This window comes from Penicillium arizonense (assembly GCF_001773325.1).
Source record: "Penicillium arizonense strain CBS 141311 chromosome Unknown PENARI_contig085, whole genome shotgun sequence".
In the NCBI taxonomy this organism is placed as follows: domain Eukaryota; kingdom Fungi; phylum Ascomycota; class Eurotiomycetes; order Eurotiales; family Aspergillaceae; genus Penicillium; species Penicillium arizonense.
This window is the reverse complement of record NW_019173362.1, coordinates 1-21,627: the sequence shown is the minus strand read 5'-3', so window position 1 is coordinate 21,627 and position 21,627 is coordinate 1. Positions and strand designations below refer to the sequence as shown.

Here is a 21,627-nt window from a genome sequence, read left to right as displayed (position 1 = left end):
TCCTTATCCAACCGAGTTGATAGAATAAGTTCTAGTCGTGATATATGCTGAATCAAGGAGAGTTTGGATGCTTTTCGGTTACCAGGCCACGGACAGGACCCCAGTGAGCATTTCCGGCCATTGATAATGTAAATCTGGGTGCTACTATATTTCTGAGGATAATGCCAGGAAGACGGGTTTGCCCGGCTCTAAAAATTGGTATTAGTAATTTACACCTCTATCACTAGCTCACTAGTCCATAGCGTGTGCTATACCATACAAGTAGAATATCACTATATATATATAGTTTACCTCCAACTAGAGCACGCTATGTTTATATAGGTGAAAGTAGAAACACTGTTCCCAAGTTTATGTATCTGGATCTGCTTCTTTTTGCCTTCCAGAAAACCGACTGGGCAGGTGACGATGACGCGTGCAGTTCCTATGGTAAGTGCTCAAACATGATTGATAACCGCGCATTGCGGCTCCAAAGAGAGGGGGGGGGTGGGGGAGAAATTACGTAGACTCACATACGTCTCCTTAACATAACCTCTGAGCAACCCCGATGTGAGGGAATTGATCAAAAAGAGTTGAGAAGAAAGGAGGGAACTTGAACGACTTAAATTCCCTCTCTTGTCCAGAAGCCCAATTCATGATCTTTGACCTCCAGAGCGCTGAGGACATTCAGGACATGCAGAAGGGCATCAATTGATCCATTCCCGACTCGTACTGGTGCGGACGAATCACGAGAAACTTTTGATCTTTGAGATCCAGGAGGCCTTGGAGGAAGGCCTTGACTGGCAGTGGCTGGGTCTGTCACTTGATAAACTTTTCACAACGTCTAAGGGACTCAAGGACCGGAAGGACCTGTTGAATAATCTCAAGGTCGCCAAGAGAACTTTCCTTGAACTTGTGGACAGATTTGGTGAGACCGGGCTCTGGACATTTCAGTTAACAAGCTTAACGATTCCTGGCCAGGTGGGCTTACTTCTTTCCTTGTCGTCCCATAATGCAGAAAGGGGTGGACAAGCAGGATTCTAAGAAATAGCATCGCTCGAGTACTTGCATTGACGGGATCCGAATTGCTGTCATGTTGCATGTTCTTCACTTTATGATTTCTAACTTTTGTTTTTATCATTCATGAGAATATAGTTTCAATGAAAGGACATTGAATAACTGTACGTGACAGAATTAATAGAATAACAAGGGCTTTGGTGGCGTGGAACCTCATTATGGTCAGAGAATTCTGCTGAGCTTTCTCGAGCTGCAACCCGCCACATCATCTCTACTATCTAGTGCTGCCATATCTTCGCTGGGGTGAACCGAAGCTATTGTGATTTAAGCAGTATTATGGGCTCTATTTTCCATTCTGCTTTGTGATTTAGTGTTCAGGATCTGGACATGTAGTAACCTTTAGCGGAAGCTTACATTGCAGAATGTGTTTTGTACTTTAATTAGCTCTACTGTCAATAGTAGTTGCCTACCAACACCTTCTCTCTCTCTCTCTATCTCTATCTCTTTTTATATGATTTGGGTCGGTGGATGTGGATATTGAGCGTAGAATTGAAATGGCAATAAGGAGTGTGGGCACGCTGGGTCAAGCTAGAAAGCTTGCCCAGCGCCAGCTCTAACATATGTACACAGTAAATACACACAGTGGTAACACACATCAGAAGACCGTCACTGAACCGTCCAATTCCCCCAGAAAGTAGGCTCGACGTTGAGGCGGCCGGTGGACGTTGCGTTCCAGTTTCCAGCAGCAAAGCTGACCGTTTCATTGCTGACGGTGTAATTTTGAATCAGCAGTCCCGTCCCATTCGGCGGATGCTGTCCCATTCTAATCTGCTTATTTCCGTTATTGGCATCTGTAAATCCGCGCACCATACTGACATCCAGTTGCGTGGTAGCTGGATAGAACTCCTCGATCGAGGCATTCACGATCCTAAACCTATCGATATTCGAAAGCAGATTGACCGCGATCAGAGGCGGCGAGATGCCTTCCGTGCGGATGTTGGAGACGGTATGGTGTTACTGACGTTTGCGGTGTTTGTCGCCGACGAGTCTAGATAATAGGCGGACGATCCGACCAAACCACGAGGGTAATACTCCGAACCTGAGATGTATCTGGTGTGGATCACGTCGACTCGATCAACGGAAACGTTGGTGATATTGCGCGAATACCAGCCCATTTGGATGATAGGGGCGTTGTTGGTCTTCCACACCACAATTCGCTCGGCGCGGACATTGGAGTAGTAGGTCTTTATGGTGTCATCTCCAGAGTGGTAAAACACATCCCGGACGTGACTGCTTGGGTACATCTGCAATCCATCTGTCTGTGTGTAGAAGCTGCCCACCTGCTTATAATTGGCCACGTCTATATGGAAGTTGTCGAGATCTCCATAGAAGTCCATGCCATTGAACGGTTGTGCGTTGGTTGAGAGCCCGCGGAGGGGCCGCCGCAAATTGCGATATGCTAGAAAACGTTCCCAATGGACAAAGGATACATCATAGCTTGACTGACCTCCAGCTGCACTGACCTTAACGTATATATGCTTTGGACATGGTGCTCGGGGTGGGACGGAAAAAAGAAGGCTTAGGAGTCAAATGCACCGACCTTCTGTCCAACAGGGAGGAAACAACCATTCCTGATAGCATGCAGCTCCGTTTATGTCCGAACGACTTGTTCCCGCTCGCTCGCATATGTCGACAAGCTCAGCAACGCGGAGAGGAAGACGGATCAGGGGGACTCTATCAGACGTGGTTCTTGGGTCATGGGTTCTCTCTTTCGTTTGGCCGTCCTCGGTCTTGTCCATCGATTCGAAGCTGACATGGCTATTGTTAGTTGATTCGGCTAGAAATGACGGGACTTTCGCCTCACCTGCTCCATGCAAGCAGACTCGACTAACAACCTCGCCAGTACGAAAATACGGCTCTAGCAAGACAAAGCATCGGCTCCTTTCGGTGTCTTCGGGTTTTTAGGCTCGAAAGATGCTAAGCGCCATCGGAGGACAACGATGGTCACCCACTGGACACCAGGGATCCAAGCCGCAAGTAGGTTATCCTATGAGGGTGTTCGAATGCCGAGAGGCAGACACTGCTATGCGCTCTATTGGGTCTTGCACCAGGTAGGCATACCAACGCATGATCTGATGAACCAAATCGACTGGGCGAAGTTCGAGGTAGCGACGCGTCGATGCCACTAGTAGTAATGTGGAAAAACAGAGCATACCATGGTATTGGTGTAGGGGAGGTCGAGTAGACAAGACATTTGCTCGCTTCGCATTCGTGTGTGAGAATCTGAGGGTGTCTCCTGTTGTGAGATCCGAGTCAGCATGTGTTGATCCAGTTGGACGAGGTGTCGTGCTTTACGTTGTTCATGAAGAATTCTCCGAGTATACGGTTGAGATAAGACAGATGGTCAATTAGGATCGTCATCATACCAGCTTACCAACTAGATCACTGCCAATTCTGTTCTGCAATGCGGTCACCAACACGCCATGTTGTATCCAGGTTCGTCGCACTCTCCGGCTGTCGCTTCGAGAAGCCACGCTGGATGCATCGGACAAGTTCACAAGATGGCAAAGGCGCGCGACGAACCCACCTATGACAAGAAATTGTACAGTCGTAAAGGGAGACTGCTTCGTGTGTAGGCACTCCGTTGCTGAGGGTGTGAAGGCGGTGAGGTGGAAGGCGAAAGACGCGATGGAGCGCGTCGGCCCCTTGGTCTTATCTGACTCGACGGGAATAGCTTACTCGCCATAAGAGTTTTCACAATGGGCGATGGGCTGCTCCTACAACGGCATGAATATGTCAGTGGGGTTCGTGTCTGGGGCACAGACTTGGCACAAATCATCGGACCCGGCATAGCAGGAGGAGCGATATTCCACTCACTTCATCGTCGACAACGAACGTCTGGAGCTTCTGCGTCCTGTTGTTGGCCCGCGGTCTTGGTTTGCAGTATTTTATATAGGACATGTTGCGCCGTTTGAAGTAATAGGGCCAGAAATGGCGTGTAAGCCATGACCCTGCGCGAAGCACTGACGGAGTGCTGGTTCGGACTCACTCTGGTGCGCTGTCAACGGTATCCTGTCTATCGTTAGCTTGTCGGTCGGCGAGGCAATGCATGACTCACATGTTCTGAAAGAAGACACGGGAAGGGGCTCCCTGGCTGGAGTATATTGGACGGAACGCACGGATCTTTCTTTCGCATCGTCTTTGAAGTCAGTCTAGTTTCGGAAAGGGTCGCGCTGAAATCTATATACCTGTATGGAGATCGCTCCTTTGCATCGATATTCGTAGGCGGGATAGTGGTCGGCTGCTTTGGTAGACAGATATTCGCATAGATATGTACATCGACCATCTAACACAAATCTGCTTCTTTGATCGGCTGGCCTGGGTGGCATAGTGGACCTGGTGGGAATCTCATTCTCACAAGCACTTTCTAGCTTGTTAGTCCACAACGTAATTACAGTATAGATGTCAGTAGAGTGGAAATCCAGTAGGTCAAAGGGAAGAACTTATCAGGTGCCTCGAACCGAAGGCCTGCTCGACTTTGCGCAGTAAGTGACAGTGTTGTAGAACATATTGCTGGGGGGAGAGGGCGAATTTATAGGTTTCTCGGCTCCTGTCGCGTATCTGCTCTGCTAGGGAGCAAACGTTGGACACGATGCCTATCCTAAGTGAGGTCTGTTGCAACCTATGCCTTCGTTCTACCGCAACTATTTGTAGCGAAATTCTGGTGTCATCTTAGCTGCCTAGCGGAAAAAAAAGCTAGAGTCGTGTTATGAATGGGTCAAAGTGAGTCGGTTAAGAAACGTTGGCTCATAGTTCAATCTATGGTCCTAATACTGAGGCAATGGAAGCTGTTTATTCTTTGATTTTACTAAGAGCGCTCACATTTTCATCTAAGGAAGATGGAAATTTTCTGGCCTCGCTCGAGTGTTGATTGTCTGAGCTGTGTGTGGTTCTGTCCGTCTAGGCTGCGGAAAGCGTCAGGCCGCGGTCGCGCGGGCGCGGGTACTCAACCCGTCAACCCGTTGAAGCTTGGCCGTCCTTGTTGACGGGAGTCAACTTTTGAACATATGACCGGTGTTGAAATACGTTGTTCTTTGAGTCTCTTTTTCAATCCTCTGAATTTTAGTCTATTTACTTTTGGATTTCCGAGCTCTCCAACAAATGTGGAAAATGCGTTGTGATTGAATATATATCTCCTGGACCGTTCACCACCAGTAAGCCACTAATATGAGGCACATTCACCAACCATCAACACCACCAGAGTAAATCACCAGCACCATCATTAAACGGACTGCTAAGAGAGTGCTGAGATTGAAAAGCCGACTATGCTGATTGACCCTCATGGTAAAAATAAGACTGAGTACCTAGCCACCTATGTCTGCTAGTCTATAAAAGCCTCCAAGAATTGGTGGACATGCTATTGCCTAGATACTCGACTTTCCCCTGCGATCAAGATGGATGCCCCTAACAGCACGCCAGACTAGGAAAAAGAAGGAAAACAACAGCCTAGTGTATTGCCAATCGTTTCTGAAAAAGAGAATTCGTAGGAGGCTTCTGATTATGTCCCACCATAGGTAAGTAAAGCGGCTTAGCTTCCAATGCTCTTGCTGACTATCGCAGCTCTCTGCCTCGTAATAGGAAGCAGAAACAAGACGTACCTTGGCGACAGAGCCCTTTCAACCTATTTTGAAGGTGCTAGTAGACCTCGAACGCGACGATCCTAAGTTCGCCTTTCCCGTAGGTCGAATTGTCGGACTCTATCGACGCCTATGGGAGTCGTGCGTGTCCAAATATATCGACGGCTAGAAGCTAGAGCAGAGCAATTAGATATTGAAGGAGGCTAGCACACACCTGACTCAAGAGAGGGACGGACTTTAGCTGCGCCACGACAAGCAGCTGTCTCGGCTACGCTTTTTCGAGTAGGCACTGGAATCCTCTCGCGGTCGACTGACTAGGGTACTCGATGACTGGGATCACCCTTGCAGACTTAATCTGGTAGGGCTGCTAGATATGGCAAGAGAAGGTTGAAGGATTGTATATTCTTGATTGTCCTATGTCTTTTATAACGTGGAAAATATGCAATGTTGAAATGAAGAGAATTACTGCATGGAGAGCAGCTTATGCTTTTTCGATTGTTCACATTAAGAAGGGTATATTATAGCCTTTATGGAATGTGTCTGCGAATAATCCCACATGTTCTAGGACAATCCCACTTTTTGAATAACCCAATATATTATAAACAAAACTACGGATCAAGCGACAATGTGGGCTGTGTGGCTAGAGGAGAAAGTGCCGATTGACTGCGTTATCTCGTATTGCATCACGAGAGCTACCGGAAGTAGATGTCGCTAGCTCGTATAGACCACCAAACCTTCTCCTTAGTGACCGCTTCAACAATGTTTGACGAGTGTTGTCGTCTTTTATTCTGCTTCGAATGACCCTCTGGATGCAGTCGTTCCTTATTAGATCTAGGGATTTTTTCAAACTGAAGTATTTCAGTCTCGGATTAGCCATAAGTGCATCAACAATGGAGGAATGCCCGCCCTTGACCGCCAATATCAATGGATCCTTAGAACATTGATTCCTAAGGTTTACATTAATTCGATTATACCGTAGCAGTGCCTATACCACCTCTAGGTCACCGCTACGGGTAGCTATGTAGAGAGTAGTGTCGTGAGTTGCGATCGTGCTTTCATTGATGTTCAGACGTGCGTCTTGTTGCACTAAAAGTCGTACCATATCGAGATGGCTATATACAACCGCTCGACAAATAGGCGGATCTATTAAATCTATTCTATTAATCTCCACGCCCTCTATACTTAGTAGACAAGCAACCGTGTTCACGCGTCCGTGATATACGGCCACGGAGATTGGAGAGTGGCCTCTAACATAGAGATTTAGACTAATCCCTAGCACCGCAAGTAGCCGTCGTAGGAGCACGGTATCCAACCTAGCCGCGGCGTGGTGGAGAGATGTAGACGGCATCTCGAATCTCCCGCGGCCTCTAACAAAACTGACGTTGATGTCTTTCTCGGTTAACAGCCTTTCGGTTATCCCGTCGCATAACGAGTAAGTAGATAGCTAAAGTGGCGTATTGCCATGTTTGTCTTTGTAGTTCACGTTAGCACGGGGGTGACTTAGGAGCAAATTGACTATTTCTAGGCGCTTGTCTAGAATGGCGAGATAGAGCGGCGTAGAGCCTTTCCTATTTTGGATGTCTAAGTTCAGACCCTTTTGTCCGAGAAGCCGTTTAATAATATCTACCGACCTATAGGATACTGCTTGGTGAAAGGGTAGCTCGGCCTCCTATAATAATTGGGTACTAAGAAACACCTCGGACTTCGGATCGTTTAAAAAAATCATTTCTATCACGGGCCTATTAAAGCGACGTACATAGTCCTATAGCGAGTGGCCCGAATCATCCTATAGATTAGGGTCGCTGCCTCTAGAAAGTAGCAGATACACGAGCCCTATTCGGCCTACGAAGACTGCTAGGTAGAGCGCCGTTCGGCCGTGTTTATGCTTGACGTCCACCTAGACGTTCGGTTAATTTAAGACGCTCTTGATCGCGGAAAGGTTTCCGTAGCGGATAGCATACCACAGGGCGCTCTCCCGCGCTTGATTTTGAATATTGATATCTAGGTCTTCACGACTAAGCAAGAGGTCACGCACAGTAGCGGACGAGTATTTAAGCGCCCTTATGAAAGGAGTTTTGCCGCGGTAAAATGCATTGATGTTAGCGTTATACTAGAGCAAAGCCTCCGCAAGACCAACGTTGTCGTATTTGACGGCCAAGTGTAACAGATTGCTATTCTGAAATTTGATGTTGTATTTCTAGATGCTAGGCTGCAGTTTAAAATTAAATCCTTTGCATGATTTTACGAGGGCAAATAATGCACTACCGTCCAAATACGACACAATCCACAGTAAAAGCTCGTTAGGCAGGTCTCTAATGTTTAGCTATAATATATTAGCTTATCGGTAAACTCCGTAGGAACGAATTGAAACAGACCATGATTGGACAGCGGATAGAGCAAACGAAATGTAAATAGGGGTGAGGTGAGAGTTGTGAAAGTAGGATATAGGAGGCCTTTATATACCCACCTCAGCCAAATTCCGTGGTCAGCTAGGAGTGTAGTCTATCACTCCGCTAAGAGGTGCGTAGCAATCACACGGCAGCATCAAAGCCTTGCCAACAATGCTCAGGCGGAGTTAGAGAATCTCTAGAGTCTAGCTCCTAGGAACGCCAAAACTGTTCCTGGTAGTGTGTTGATGGCATAGGAACCGAATCTATCTCTACGTACCCACATCTTACATCTAGTGCCATAAGAATAGATCATAACCTATCACGCACTTCGAAACTCATAGGCAACCTAGAATCTAACGCAGCATTTGTCGACTTCGCTGCCTACCGCAGTAGCCAATCTGTTCGCCAATGTATGGTCACCGCGATAGACAGCCACAAGTGCAGCTGATTGCAGCAGTGATCTGGAATGATATCCCTTCTCGCAGGCCACTGATCAGCCATATAGCGGCGCATACTACGTGCGAATGCATTCTCGGACGTACCGACTGTTTTAAGGAAGTGTTCTATACCAGCCACGCAGCCATGTAGGTAAGGAGCCCACGCGATGGCATATAAAGCTGGCGAGGGAACGCTGCGGTGATTGCCCAACACCACCACAATCCGAAGCATTTTCTGCCTTTGACGACCACCTTAATAACTACTATGCTGCCTTAGAATCCGTTTCTGGTTTGTGAGATAGAGGTCAGCCCCAATTGCGGTCCTAGCTCCTATTGCGGGATAACGAAAAAAGGCGAGCCATGTAAGAACTCGATCAAAGTTAAAGACACCAAAATCGGCTATCAAAAGTTGACCACTCTCGCTAGGGAGCCGTTTAACTTATCAACCTTGCAGTCGAAGCTCTGTGATATGGCTAGAGACTTCCTCTGCGCAAGATGGCACCGGCAACGGTAGGCCGACCAAGTTAGCCAGCAGTGGTATAAAGCCGCCGTCCGCAACCAGGCGCGAGTACCACATAGCTCCAGAATGGCTTCTCTATCAGTCATTGTACATCGGGGCCAGCGTCAGACGTCGTCAGCCTCTAGGCGACGCCCTGCCTTAGATAACACCCGGTCATCGCCACCACCGGTGCGCCTGTCAACCAACCCCGAGCCAGTGCAGCTATTCAATCCATTTGTGACCTCTACAATGCTGCGGACGCACAGTATTCCATAGCGTGTTTCGCCGGCCTAACCGGCTATTCTAGCGTCGGTCGCTAATATCTAGGCAGGTTTCTAAGAATTGACGCTCCAGAGTCTCGCCCCGAGTGAAGAGGTCGACAACATCCACTATGTGTTTTGCCTAGCCGACGATAAAGACCATGCGAACGAGCATGTAATCTTGCGCTGCCGTTAGTGTACATCGCTCTGTCATCTATCCTACGCGGAAGAATGGTTCGAAAAGCGAGATACAGGCTTTGGCACGTTATGCTGTGTGTGGTAAGTGTGGATAACCTTTTTTCTGCGACTAGGATACTGATGATTACAGTCGAAACGAAGGAGCCCTAGATGCCTTGATTCGCCCGTTACGGATCCCCTCGTCGGATGCTGAGACACATTCCGTCCTCACAGCAAGTGACTCGTCTCCCACTAGTGGGCCCCGTCGCTCGGCCAGACTAGTAGGGGCCCACCTACCGCGAGGCCCGTCCATCTCTGCACCGCTTCGCCGGTCGGCACGACTCTCCACTCTACGTGGGTAATCGTAGGGTGCAGGCGAGGTAAAATGGAAATAGAACAAGCGACTGCCAGTCACACGTGAGTGCACGTGACCGACACTCGGCACCGTGATCAGCAACTGTGGCCATAGCATTGATATAGATTTTTGAAGCAAGCCTAGCAAGAAATGAGATCCCGATTGTTTAGACTTCAGATTACAAGGCGACCGTCCATCTTTGCAAGTGCTGGACACCACTAAACCTTAGTCAAAAGTTACTGGCTGCGTCGCTCAATTCGAATCTGACATAGTTACCTTACCAGCGACGACAAAAGAGACACGGATTCAGCTCAGTGGAGCCGTGTCGAATAAGGCGGAGATTGTTGACAGAAAACGCAACTCGTGGGGCTGGAGCAACTGACAGATCTCTGTGCTTGTTGAATTGACTGTAGAAATCACTATGTTGACCCTGGAACCTTCAAAAGCATTTCTAGGGGCTGTTTATCCCCTAGGAAATCCTCTTTAGGTCCCGGGGCTATTTCTAATACTAGGAAAATGAGATCTGCCCCTGGGATCTTCACTTTACGTTCCTGACTGAATACGACACTGGCTCTGGGAATACATTGACCAGATCTGGGAGCTGTGGAGCCCCTGGGAGCTTACCTTAGGGTCCTAGAGTCACTATCTTGCCTTCCGAGATCGCCGAAAGCCCTCACAAAACACCTTCACGGGACCTGCGCACAATTCTGCGTCATTGGATCCCCCAGGAGGCCAAATCATCGCCCCAGGAATCAACAAGTCGTCAACAGGAACGCGGCTTTGATTCCCCGTGGTGGTGATAGCAGACCCCAGAAGCTACATCGGGTTTCCTGGGGGCTACGTGGCTCCTAGAAGCTGCTTCTTCGCTCCCAGAAACGTTTCAGAGGCTTCCGGGAGCAAGCGAACTCCCAGGACCAAGATGTGTGTTCCTGGCACTGATAGGGCCGTCTGTGAGGGTCTCACGCATCCGTAGATGAGGACAGCGTATTCAGATCAGTAATCAATATTAAATAAAGCTATAGTCGACTCTAGATACAAGACGTAGCGAGAGGAAGCAAAAGAAAGGTACAGTGAAATTTGAAATCAAGTTTTACCTGCAAACTCTCTTTTTCTCTATTCCTTCGGGCCCACCCTAAATGCACTAGTCCTGATTAGGTATCTTCCCGCCAGCCTTGTATCCGTCGATATGTGGGTGTAAATTACGTACGGTAATATCGTCTGTTGGCCATAGTTTGTCATTGGCCCAAACAGGACCACAAACGCGCTCGGCTTCACCCTATGTCGCTGTTGAACGAGTCGTTATAAATTAAGTAATACAATTTATAGCCTGTCTGGGAAGTCAGGCTGCTTTACATTCAGTCTCTGTACACGTACAGTACAGCAATATTCAGAAGACCCCCCGCCCCAGACACAGACAAATTGTTTCTCGGCCTGTACATATGTATCCGAAACCGCAAAGCAGTATTTATTTGATCCCGTAGTTGACCCCTGCCTAGTTGTATTGTTTCAAACCTGGAAGAATGTTCTAGGCAGGATCTCAGCGTAAGAGAAACCCGCGTTTGTCAGGCAGGACCCTGTCAACCAGGCAAGGCATACGATGCTGATATCCATACCAAAATGGCAAGACAGAGACCAAGGGTATTATGCTCTCTCTGACGACAAAACTGATTCTTGGGGATCGCAACTTAGTTCCTCTGCGAAGCAGGAAGGTCATGTAGGCTTGTCGCTGACATGATGTCGCAATGGTGGCGGAAAGACAGTCAGTCACCTGCGCTTCGATGCCGGTCTAGGCTTCTGCCGTCGTCCGATGTTGACTTTTTACCAGCTTCCATGGATGAAGCAAATGGAGCCTCAGGCAACGTGACAGCCTGCCCAAATCAGGCTAATGCGGGGAAATCCATCACTTTCATAAGTGTTCAGATTCGCATCTTCCTTCCTGCTTCCTCACAACATCTTAAATCTTCAATACTATCAAGAAACAGGAATGTCCGTCATTCAAATTCACCCTTCGGTCGATGTTATTTGGTGGACAGATACCGACCTTCATATCAAGTGTCCTTACTGCGAAGAGCTTCATCGTCATGGGTTCGTTTCCTACGAAAGTGCGCTTCGCGTGCCGCACTGTGGCATGCCTCGGCCGTGATATCGGTTCAAATTCCCTAATACCTACGAGATCAATAAGACTAAAGCACGTTTTATCAACATCAACACCCTTGAAGATTTGGAGAGTGAGGCTAAGAATGTGTCTGAAGATGAGACATTCTTGTCGCGTGGAATTTCCAACATGAATTTATCTGAAACACCAAATGGACCTCACGAAATTGAGGCCACCTTCGCTGATTCTACGGAACAAATCACTTTCCAACTTGATGGCGAAGAGCCTTTTAACGAGCGGCGCATCCTCTTCGCTATATCAGGCTGTGTCAGTGGCAAAGTATCCAGTGTGAGAAACTACCTAGAACAAACAGAAGAAAAATCGATATTTCTTCACGGGAAAAATCACCAAGGAGATACTTGTCTCATCATGGCTTCTCGAGAGGAAAACCCAATCATGTTTCTCTTCTCCTCGATTATGGCGCTGATATAAACACGGCGAACAAGAACGGAAGGACTGCACTCATGGAGGCATCCCTTTGGGGTAGACTGGAAAGTGCAACGATCTTCTTTCTCGGGGCGCAGATCGGTATTTGTATGACAAAAAACTTCAACGAGCTCTCGACCTTACCCATCCAACTCAGCGAAACCGCAAAGAGAGGCGCACGGTCACAGGTGGGATCTGGGGCGATCCATCCAGAGACCCCATTTACAAGGAGGCTACTCTCAACCGAGATTCTGATCGGCGTGAGATTGCAAGGGTTCTACGCGGGAGAGAAGTGCATACCAGGGCCGATTTGGAGCTACAAGAATCCGAAACGACCTATCACTCGTTTAGAAGATCCCCCGATGGTCAGTCAGTCACTCATTATGGTCAAATTCGACAGTACCCCATATCTAGCTCTGTGAAAACAGTTGCCGTCCTGGAAAGGGGCCGGCCTTTTCCTTCTATAGCGGCGATGAGTGGCTGGGGGCATTCTGAATGGCCTTCAACCAAGGTGAGTGGCAGAGATTGGACTGCAATGGTCCTCAAATTAGCTACTATTGTTGGCCATACATTGTCTGCCTATACTGCAAAAGACCAAGGAATTCAAGGACAGTTCCAAGCATCCCACGCCGAGAAGCAGTTGATCGCCTATTTCCTTGACCGACATGTTTTTCTACAGCAGGATAAGACCCCAAACCCACAATTCGACGAAGAAATTGAGAATCAAGAATCGGAGATCTCGGAAATGGCCTCCCGGTTTTCTAGCATCCGTCAAATGCATCGCCTTCAAAAATATAGGAACAAAGTGGTATTTGGGTTATGGAACAAAGATGATAAATTACTCGGGGATGAATATGATGAAGTGGTGAAGGGCTTGAAAACAAGCGTTGCATCCCTTGACGAGGAAATTGCTGTCCTCGAACGTCGTCCCGAAGCAAGGCAAATGAGGGCTCGAGAGCGTCAGATACGGCTGATTCAGCGTCAAAAAAGGCTTCACGAGCGCCTTAACCGCATGTCAGCAAAGGAGCCAGAAAGAACTTTGCGACGGGCAACTATACTGATAAGCACACCTACGCATGAGGTTTGTGAGGACTGCTTGTTGTTTCAGAACAGGGTCAACCACTTCTTCCGTCTACAGATCGAGTTGCGTGAGTGTACAACGTGAGGCTTGTCGTTGGGTGTCGGTGGGCTTCTGACTTTAAATATTATCTAAATCGATGAATTTGGGGTTTTCTTTATCTGTGATCAGCTTTCGGAGGCCCGTATCTGAAGCCGCACTAAGCTGTATTTGGCCGAGGCGGATATAATCATTTTCTACATCTGCGACCCAACTTAAATGCCTGCTAATGGCTTCACAAATTTATTTTACTGTATCGCTTAGAACCGGCGCAAATATTTCGTCAATTGCCCCATCTACAACCGGATGTTTCTATATCTTCTTGTAAAACATCACCATTATCTTCCCTGGCTGCCCGCCAGAAAAAGATACAAATGACCGGCACAGGTGTTGGTGGCAGTGGAGGATTGGCTAGTGGCCATGTACAGGAATCTATTCTACGATGTGGCCATATGGTTTCCATGGAACTTGTTCAAGGAACTGCTGAAGCCAGTGCTATTTTTTTGACTCGCCTATTTCATTCTCGGAGTTGCAAGCTTCAAATTTTCAACGGGCGTGGGAGCAAGTCCCTCATCACGAGCGCGTATCGATCGACAAACAATGGGGCACATGTCAATTGTTGAAATATGACATGTCATACCTATGGCCTCTATTCTTCGAAATATGTCATATATGCGTTGTTTTCCACACTAAAGTCACCGTGCACTCCAAACTTGCTCAGCATCAGAGTCGAACCATCGTCCTCATAGCGCTGCACCATAGCAATAGGGCTTCCAGATTCATCACATAGAGTCAACTCGACCTCCTTGCCGTTATCAATGTCACCCTTTACCTGCCTTGCGCCGGCCTGTCTGAACATGAACTTGCTGGCACGACTCTTTCGAGCATAAAACATGTAACCGAAGAATGTTTCTTTGTAGCTGCCAGACGTGTCTGCACACAGATAGCGTTGGTGCTTGACTGTCCGGATAAGGTAAGGCACGTTGTATTGGAGCTTCACAGGCGGATTAGTAAGAGAAATCAGATATACAAAAAAGAAATACCTACCTTGGGGGCTTGGTTAAGCTCTCCTTGTAGTTCAACTTCGAAGTTACACCCATCGTCATATTGGTCAATTCCGACATACTCCTTAAAGTTGTTTGTAAAGGATTCACTCTTGACTCGCTCTCGAAATCGTGCGTAGAAAGTACTCGCACTCAAAACGTCAAAAGAGGAATTATCTTTCATTGCGATTTCCTTCACCAAACGTTGACCATACTTATTCAACAATGGCTCTGCATCCCTATTAGCAGGAACTAATTAATTTTGAATACTGTCCAAACATACCAAGTCGTCTCTTTGTCGCATCCTCACGCAGGCCATAGTATTCATTTGCTCCAACACCCTTTTTTTCTTTAGCTCGAAGGCGGAACCGACGATTGACTGGCTTTCTAGTCCCAGCTACAATATCTGCAAAGTGTTTGGGAATGTGCGAGAAATCAGTGAAGCTTCCGATAAAATCCACCAATGGTAGCACATCTTGTTGCTACTTATATTCAGTATATTGACACTTGTCTCTCAATAGCAGGAATACTTACGTTGATGACTCTCCAGTGATTGAACGGCTTAACAGTGTGACACCAATTCGGGGGACTTGAGAAAATTATATGTTAGCACTATGTCTACCTGGATGGGCAGGGACTGTGTTTCGCGGGTCCAACTCACTCATTGCACAAAGTTGTGTCACCGCCCTGAGCTTCCCATGTGAGCGAATTTGACATTTTGCTGCTTTGGTTTGAGCCTGATGACTTTCCATTCTCCTCATAGCTTACGCTGGCCGAAGCTTGGAATGTTCCATACGAGAAGGAAGCTTGAGCGCTAGCCTTCATTGCATTTGATTTCTCTTCTGCACTTGCAGATTCTGAGGAGGTGAATTGCTCAGAGGCATAGAGCTTGCCACCTAGCTGAAGATTGGTAGAAAAGAAATGACCTGTGAAGAGGAGTTAGACACTGAAGTAAAATACATAGGTATAGATCTGTGAAGTATAAACGTGTCAACATACCAAAATTATGGTGGAATTGGACAAGAGTTGCTTCGTCCGTCACTCCTTGCACGGCGGTTTTGCATTCATCTGTTAGCTCCAGACTTCTTGGATCAAGATGCAAGACAACTCTCGGAAACTGAACAATAGGAAGATCTGGTTAGACTGTGCTAAAAGCATCATTCAAACGAAGCCACCTTACATTGTACGTGATGTTCATGGTTCTTGCCGAAGATGATTGAGATGAAGCCATAGCCTGGCTTTCACTCTGGCTGAAACCGGCCTTTGCAGATAGACTGGCACCGAAAACATTTCCTCCACTAAAAAGATCAGTAATAAATTTCATTCTTCATGTCCCAGATAACTCACGCTGAGGCTTCGATATCCAATTGAGAGAAAGAGCTCGATGCAACACTTTTAGAGAGTGCAGTTGCCGTTTCAAAGACGTTGACATAGGAGTCATCAGTCACAACGTATCTAGGGATTCGGTATTCGGTCTGATATTTGTTAGCCAAGAACGTAGATTTCTGACGCTTTAGTATAGAAGAGATTATGAATCTATTGTTACCTCAAGTTTGATGTTTTTGTCGGCCTTTTCCGTGCTAGTCATTTTTCTGGGTTTGATAGAGAATGCTTCATACAAGGTATCAGAGAACACAACCACATAAGCAAGGTCGATGATATACTACACTTACCAGTAAAAGGAGCCTTATCAATCCTCTTGAATCCTTTAGTACCATTTGCATAGGTGGTAAACACCATTCGATGGCCGTTCAGGAATTGGGTATTCCGAAGAACCAAGTCCCAGTCTTCCTCAGACATGCTGCCAGCGACCCTATCTCCTCAATAATCTCAGCCAAGTGGTCTAGAATTATTTTACCATTGAGAACTTCCAACGTTCAGCACTTACACAACTCCCTCCTTAGAGACCCCGGCCTTGAAGTTGGCATGGTTATACTTGCTAGCAAGCTCTTTCAGCGTTGCAGAGATCAACTCAGGTTTATTTTTCTGCGCACGCAGATAGTCAGTTTGAAAATCGTAATGTATGAATGAAACTCACTCCATACCATCAAATCCATATCCAGTTCGCTATCCAAGACCTTCTGAGCCGCTGCGCTTAGCTCAGTCTTCTTCTTCTCCATTTCCTCGGGCAACTCAAGATACACATCAAGAATTTTAATGTCATTGGAAGACTTTGATTCGTCCTGGACCACGTTCTGACGTTAGCATTCCAAGTCCTCTACCACTTTGTGTAGTTTCTTGATGCATATATGCATACCTTTTCGTCCCCCTTTACTATCGCTTGATATACACTCCACTTCATATCATCACCCACACGAGCACCATCCTTACTGCAGAACGCAAGTCGAGCCCTTTTCCAAATCTTTAGTCTTGAATCTCAGGTACATGCATATCCAGGGTATAGATCACCTACTTTCCTGAGTCAAGTTTCTTTTCCTTTGCCAACAGGTTTCGAACCGTGCCTAGGGTGGTTTTCGCGTCGATTTCCGCCTCAGTACTGATGCGATTAGTCAACCTCTCTTCTCCAGAAGAATCAACAGTCCTGATGTTGAAGAGTCGGGTTGTTGCAGGCATGATCGTAGAATATTCGTTGAGGAAAATTGATGGTGTCTAAGCTCTAAACTGGTAGACGGCGGAGTTTCATAGCATTTTTTATACCTACGTAAAGGGCGGTGAATGTAGCTCATTCAGCTCCACAGTTCAGCTGAGATCTATCATCTCGTGGAGGAGACCCACCTAGAAAACTCAGAATCCGATGAAGGATATGCGATCTACATAATGTACCTATGGGTGCGCAATTGAATTGTTTTATATTCACTACCACTGCGTGGCGACCACATTATTTCGAAGAAGTCTATGCTGCCGCCGGATTGAATGCCCACTCAATTAAAAATGAGTTCCGACCCATAGTAAATAGCTTCCTAGCTCTAGACGTGCATTTACCCTTCTGGCAGCATGGTATCTGCGCTTCACGCATGTACCCGCTCTACACTCCCCCGCTTTGATTTTAGCTGTAAATATAACAAGACAAAACCGAGATATTCCATTGGTGGTGAATCAAATGTCGTCGAGGGTACTAGGTAATACAATACGCTATGTCATAGTAGGCATCTAAAGTGGAGAACAGATCTTGCAATCCACCGTGCGAACCCAACACGCAAGCGAATCGAACGCCTCAAGATACCATAGTAAATGCGATATTTTCTTCCTCGGTGTCTCAATTACCACTGGAACTTCTTGGTATAATTCAATTAATATATAAATCGGAAGATGGCCAAGATCCAGGAGTACAACAGGTCGGGCGCTGTCTAGCTATCGCGGCACGCCCCCTCGCGCCAGTTTTTTTGGACGAAGAGCGAATGCATACAGCTGCTTTTGGGAACGGAGTAAGGGGCAGACCGGGGGAGGGGAGGTGGCAAGTACAACAGAATAAGGAGAAGCTTTGACTACAGTAGTAACAGCATGGCTAACATTAGATTAGCCGATGATCGAGAACCGGAAAAAGTTGGGAGAAAGTGGGAAATGCAATGAGGATGGGCATGGCAGATCACGCGACGTGGCCCGTGAACTTCCTTCCACTTCGATTGTTCCACACTCTTCACCACGCATCCTGCATGTTCCGATCCCCATTCCAACTGACTCCTTGCGGTGTATGCCACCATTGAGAACCTGCGAGTCTGTGAGACTATGAGACTATGAGATAGTTCACGCTTTAAAGGGGGGATCGAAGAGGGATCGCCATGCTGAAGTGTCGGTGTCGCAGAGTGGAGTCATAATGGCCACCGCAACACTCCATCTACTGCATTCACCCCATCCACCCCATTTAGGGCCCTCGCGTTTTACTCACTGGGCTTCAATTCTCCTAGGGAAGGGCTAATTTGGTTACTTATGAACATGGTTACTTATGGACACTTGCCGTTACGACCTCGTCTCCCCACTCAGCGCTAGGCTTGCATTTCATTTGCCGCGGTGGCCGGAAAACGGGTAGAAATGGGTGTCTCGACCGCTTCACCTTTCCCCCCCTCGCCCAGGGCACACACACACCATGCAGACCCTCGTCGGTGTGGCTCGGAACCCATTGAACGTGTGCTTGACCCACCTTAATCCGCCCGGTTCTCATCCCACCTCACCACACTTGCGTGTGTACATTGTACGGAGTACTCCGTAGTCAAAAACAGAAATCAACCAAAAAAAAAATAGAATTGAATGGTAGCACTTGTCCTCCCACTTCTCAGACCCAATTTTCTCCATGCTGCTGCAGCTTCACCTTTCCTAGATAGTGCATTTGGCTTCCCTATTCCCAATCCTCTTTCGCCATGGGATGCCTGCTCCTGCAGCTTTGCCCACAAGTGGTGATCGTGCTGCTCTCACCCGGCCCTAATCTAAGCACCGGGCTTCACTAACCCCCTCCCAATGCTGGCCACAAATGCATGGAGGCTGAAGGCGACGTGGTCCAATGGCATGCGATGCCATCGGGCTATTCGTTGATGACGTTCCAGGGCCCAATTCCACACTGCATCGGGGTTGTTGTCCCATCCACCCGGACAACGGACGAACTGTTATATGCTGCCTCGCCTTGACAGTCCAATTGTGATTTTCTCGTCTCCAGACGAACAGTCGTACGCTTCTTCCTCTTCCGTACTCTACTACATCAGTACCCAGTCTGGCGACTCACTAGCTCTCATCTTTCTTGTACCTTCAGAATTCCTCACTCACCCGGACTTTACCCTTGCATCGAGCCCGACATGTGAGTTGCTTTCATCACCTCTGTGGCAAAGGCGTGTCTTCACCTTCCTTGGCCCAAGAACCAAACCGTATGCAATGCGTGTTGACTATGACCTCTATATCATTCGGCAACGCAAATTCAGGGTACAAGGTAAGGGATCAACAAAGGGCCGATATATGTAGCTCCAGGTGAATTTCCCGAGGCGCTTATAGATCCAGGCCTGGTTGACTGACAACGGCCTCCCTGCAAGCCAAAAATTGCCGAGACATTCTACAGGCCACTGATCCTAATTCTGACAAGGACCGAATAGAGAATGAGAAAGATGGTCTTCTCAGAGACCTATATAGCTGGGTGCTGGATCATGCCGATTTCAGAAGTGGCGAAATCCGAGATACGGTCAGCTTCTCTGGATCAAGGGTGACCCTGGCAAGGGGAAGACAATGTTGCTCTGCGGAATCATTGATGAGCTATCTAAGATAGCCACGCTTAACACCATGCAATCTAAAATTACGGTAGTAAAGCTGTATTCAATGCCGACTGAATGTAGATACATCTGGCTGGCGGGAAGATCCCCTAATCTGGATTAGCGCATTCAAGGTGGGGCCGAAGAAATCAAGGGAGGGAGAGTCTACAGGTAAAGCTGATTTCGAATATCACTGTAGCTTCCTCGCGTTCAGGGGAACCCATGTACACCATGTGGATCCTGTGCAGATCATATCTCCTTCCATTCCGTATGCTTTATGTATATCCTTGACGGTGTCAACAGGAATGTAACCGGTTTCGTGATAGTGATAGTGGATAGTCTTACAAGCTACGTACGATTTGCTGGGGCTATGGTATTTCCAGAGTCACCGTTTTGAAGTCTTTACGAACACCATGTTTGATCGATGTTTACACAGAGCAGGTCGTTGTTCGACAGCCCCGGAAAATGTGTCCGATGTCTTGGGAGTAACCCAGCTCCTGGAATCACCCTGAGCTCCCAGGGTCTGCTGCCTTTTTAAAAACTTGCATCAGGTATTCTGGGGTTGGATTGGTCGCTGTATATACCATATTAGTGCACCTCGCGGAAGAACATTTGACCCGGACGTGACGTCGTGGGTGAAGAAATTCGTAAATACATGCTTCCCATCCTACTCTTTCCACAATTAGGCTCCTTAGTGCCACCCTCTGCCTTGAGAGGATGATAACCACTCTTTTTTGATGATGACGACACCCTCCAACCTTGAATACCATATTCATAGGAACTGACTTAAGCAGTTCGGCTTTAGTGGATTCGATGCCTAACTTTCGATTGTAACTTACAATATCATCCCCAATTATATGTTACTCTGAAAAGGGAACTTGAAAGCAAACTCAACCTCTCCCAAAATATTCCTCCTATTTCTGTCTAGCACCCTGCCATTGAATACCGCGTTCGCCTCGGGACCGTACATTCTCTTCCACAAAACAACCGAGCGATCTTCATTATAGGTATCCGACTTGAATTCCATCGCCGTATTATACTCTGAAAATTTGATCGTGTGGGGTTCTCCTGAAGCGTCGATGTAGGGTAGGGTAGAGCCGGGCCGTATATCTTGGTAAAGATCATCCCAATCGATCGCAAAAAAGGAAGATTTCACGGTACACATGTATTTCGACCGTTGAGTCTCTATTTAAGGATGTCGATGTCTCAAGTATACGCCCGTACCCTTTAACCACATCACCGGCATGCTCGTATCGGGGTCTCTGTACACGTATTTGCTCTCCACAGGCTGGACTAAGGCGTCAAATGGCTCTTCAGATGTCGCGAGCTCTGTTGGCGCTTCGTACGTGGGCTGGTTGGGGGTTATTGCCACGATCCAGATTTCAGGCGTATGTATGAGTCCGCCATTGGTCTCCACCTCCACAATTCGACTGCCCCAGTACGTTGCCGGACGCTGGATTCTCTCCATTAAATCCAGAATATCGTTACCAAGAATTAAGACTTGCAGTCCCTTCTTGATTAGTGGCTCAAAGTAGACCATGAAAGGGTCCTGCTCCCTGAGCGGATTCAGATATCTGCTGGCGTAGAGGAATTGTTCTGTGACTCCGAGCAGGTGCGCTATCAAAGAGATTTCCGGGGCGGTGAGTCCACTCAACAAGGGGTCGGCTAGTTCGTAATACTCGCTCTCCGTCATAACCAACTCGAAGATAGACCCGATGACGTTACGATATCGTTGGGGTATTGGGAATCTGTATACCCATGCCTTTGGCTTCATGTTTGGATGCGGTGGGGCAATCGTGGCCAGGCTTGCAGAGAGTATACGGTGTAGCAGTTTTGAGGGATGTTTGCATGCGCTAAGCCGATATGAACATCAGTTCTTTCAGTTGATAGATGATATGCAGGAAATTTTGTTAGGATATACAAAGGAGCGTACGTACTACTTATATTAC

The 21,627-nt window shown here is 47.4% G+C and overlaps 8 protein-coding genes across 8 annotated transcripts; 3 read left to right on the top strand and 5 right to left on the bottom strand.

The window, feature by feature from the left end:
* Positions 1-321: 321 nt before the first annotated feature.
* On the top strand, positions 322-1,894 carry PENARI_c085G01484 (uncharacterized protein; the record flags this gene model as incomplete). Its single annotated transcript, XM_022637731.1, has 3 exons — positions 322-426; positions 668-904; positions 1,887-1,894. Exons 1-3 carry the CDS (start codon positions 351-353, stop codon positions 1,892-1,894), a joined length of 321 nt encoding a protein of 106 aa, XP_022482409.1. The 5' UTR covers positions 322-350.
* Positions 1,895-1,958: 64 nt separating this feature from the next.
* PENARI_c085G05628 (uncharacterized protein) lies at positions 1,959-2,390 on the bottom strand (the record flags this gene model as incomplete). Its single annotated transcript, XM_022637735.1, has 1 exon — positions 1,959-2,390. One exon carries the CDS (start codon positions 2,388-2,390, stop codon positions 1,959-1,961), a length of 432 nt encoding a protein of 143 aa, XP_022482408.1.
* Positions 2,391-2,911: 521 nt separating this feature from the next.
* PENARI_c085G09787 (uncharacterized protein) lies at positions 2,912-3,414 on the bottom strand (the record flags this gene model as incomplete). Its single annotated transcript, XM_022637737.1, has 3 exons — positions 2,912-3,040; positions 3,209-3,289; positions 3,349-3,414. 3 exons carry the CDS (start codon positions 3,412-3,414, stop codon positions 2,912-2,914), a joined length of 276 nt encoding a protein of 91 aa, XP_022482406.1.
* Positions 3,415-3,435: 21 nt separating this feature from the next.
* PENARI_c085G04217 (uncharacterized protein) lies at positions 3,436-3,954 on the bottom strand (the record flags this gene model as incomplete). The annotated part of the gene is made up of 3 exons (XM_022637733.1): positions 3,436-3,580; positions 3,733-3,770; positions 3,871-3,954. The coding sequence occupies 3 exons, from the start codon at positions 3,952-3,954 to the stop codon at positions 3,436-3,438; spliced, it is 267 nt and encodes an 88-aa protein (XP_022482407.1).
* Positions 3,955-9,043: 5,089 nt separating this feature from the next.
* On the top strand, positions 9,044-9,295 carry PENARI_c085G05353 (uncharacterized protein; the record flags this gene model as incomplete). The annotated part of the gene is made up of 2 exons (XM_022637734.1): positions 9,044-9,221; positions 9,288-9,295. 2 exons carry the CDS (start codon positions 9,044-9,046, stop codon positions 9,293-9,295), a joined length of 186 nt encoding a protein of 61 aa, XP_022482413.1.
* A 2,534-nt stretch (positions 9,296-11,829) lies between these two features.
* On the top strand, positions 11,830-13,494 carry PENARI_c085G11188 (uncharacterized protein; the record flags this gene model as incomplete). Its single annotated transcript, XM_022637738.1, has 3 exons — positions 11,830-11,850; positions 11,922-12,191; positions 12,487-13,494. 3 exons carry the CDS (start codon positions 11,830-11,832, stop codon positions 13,492-13,494), a joined length of 1,299 nt encoding a protein of 432 aa, XP_022482410.1.
* A 601-nt stretch (positions 13,495-14,095) lies between these two features.
* Positions 14,096-17,063, bottom strand: PENARI_c085G09047 (uncharacterized protein; the record flags this gene model as incomplete). The annotated part of the gene is made up of 14 exons (XM_022637736.1): positions 14,096-14,440; positions 14,494-14,720; positions 14,773-14,971; positions 15,024-15,078; positions 15,151-15,415; positions 15,489-15,606; positions 15,670-15,787; positions 15,837-15,964; positions 16,036-16,100; positions 16,163-16,302; positions 16,378-16,475; positions 16,535-16,672; positions 16,747-16,840; positions 16,903-17,063. The coding sequence occupies 14 exons, from the start codon at positions 17,061-17,063 to the stop codon at positions 14,096-14,098; spliced, it is 2,151 nt and encodes a 716-aa protein (XP_022482412.1).
* Positions 17,064-20,867: 3,804 nt separating this feature from the next.
* PENARI_c085G02873 (uncharacterized protein) lies at positions 20,868-21,452 on the bottom strand (the record flags this gene model as incomplete). Its single annotated transcript, XM_022637732.1, has 1 exon — positions 20,868-21,452. One exon carries the CDS (start codon positions 21,450-21,452, stop codon positions 20,868-20,870), a length of 585 nt encoding a protein of 194 aa, XP_022482411.1.
* Between the last annotated feature and the right edge of the window lie 175 nt (positions 21,453-21,627).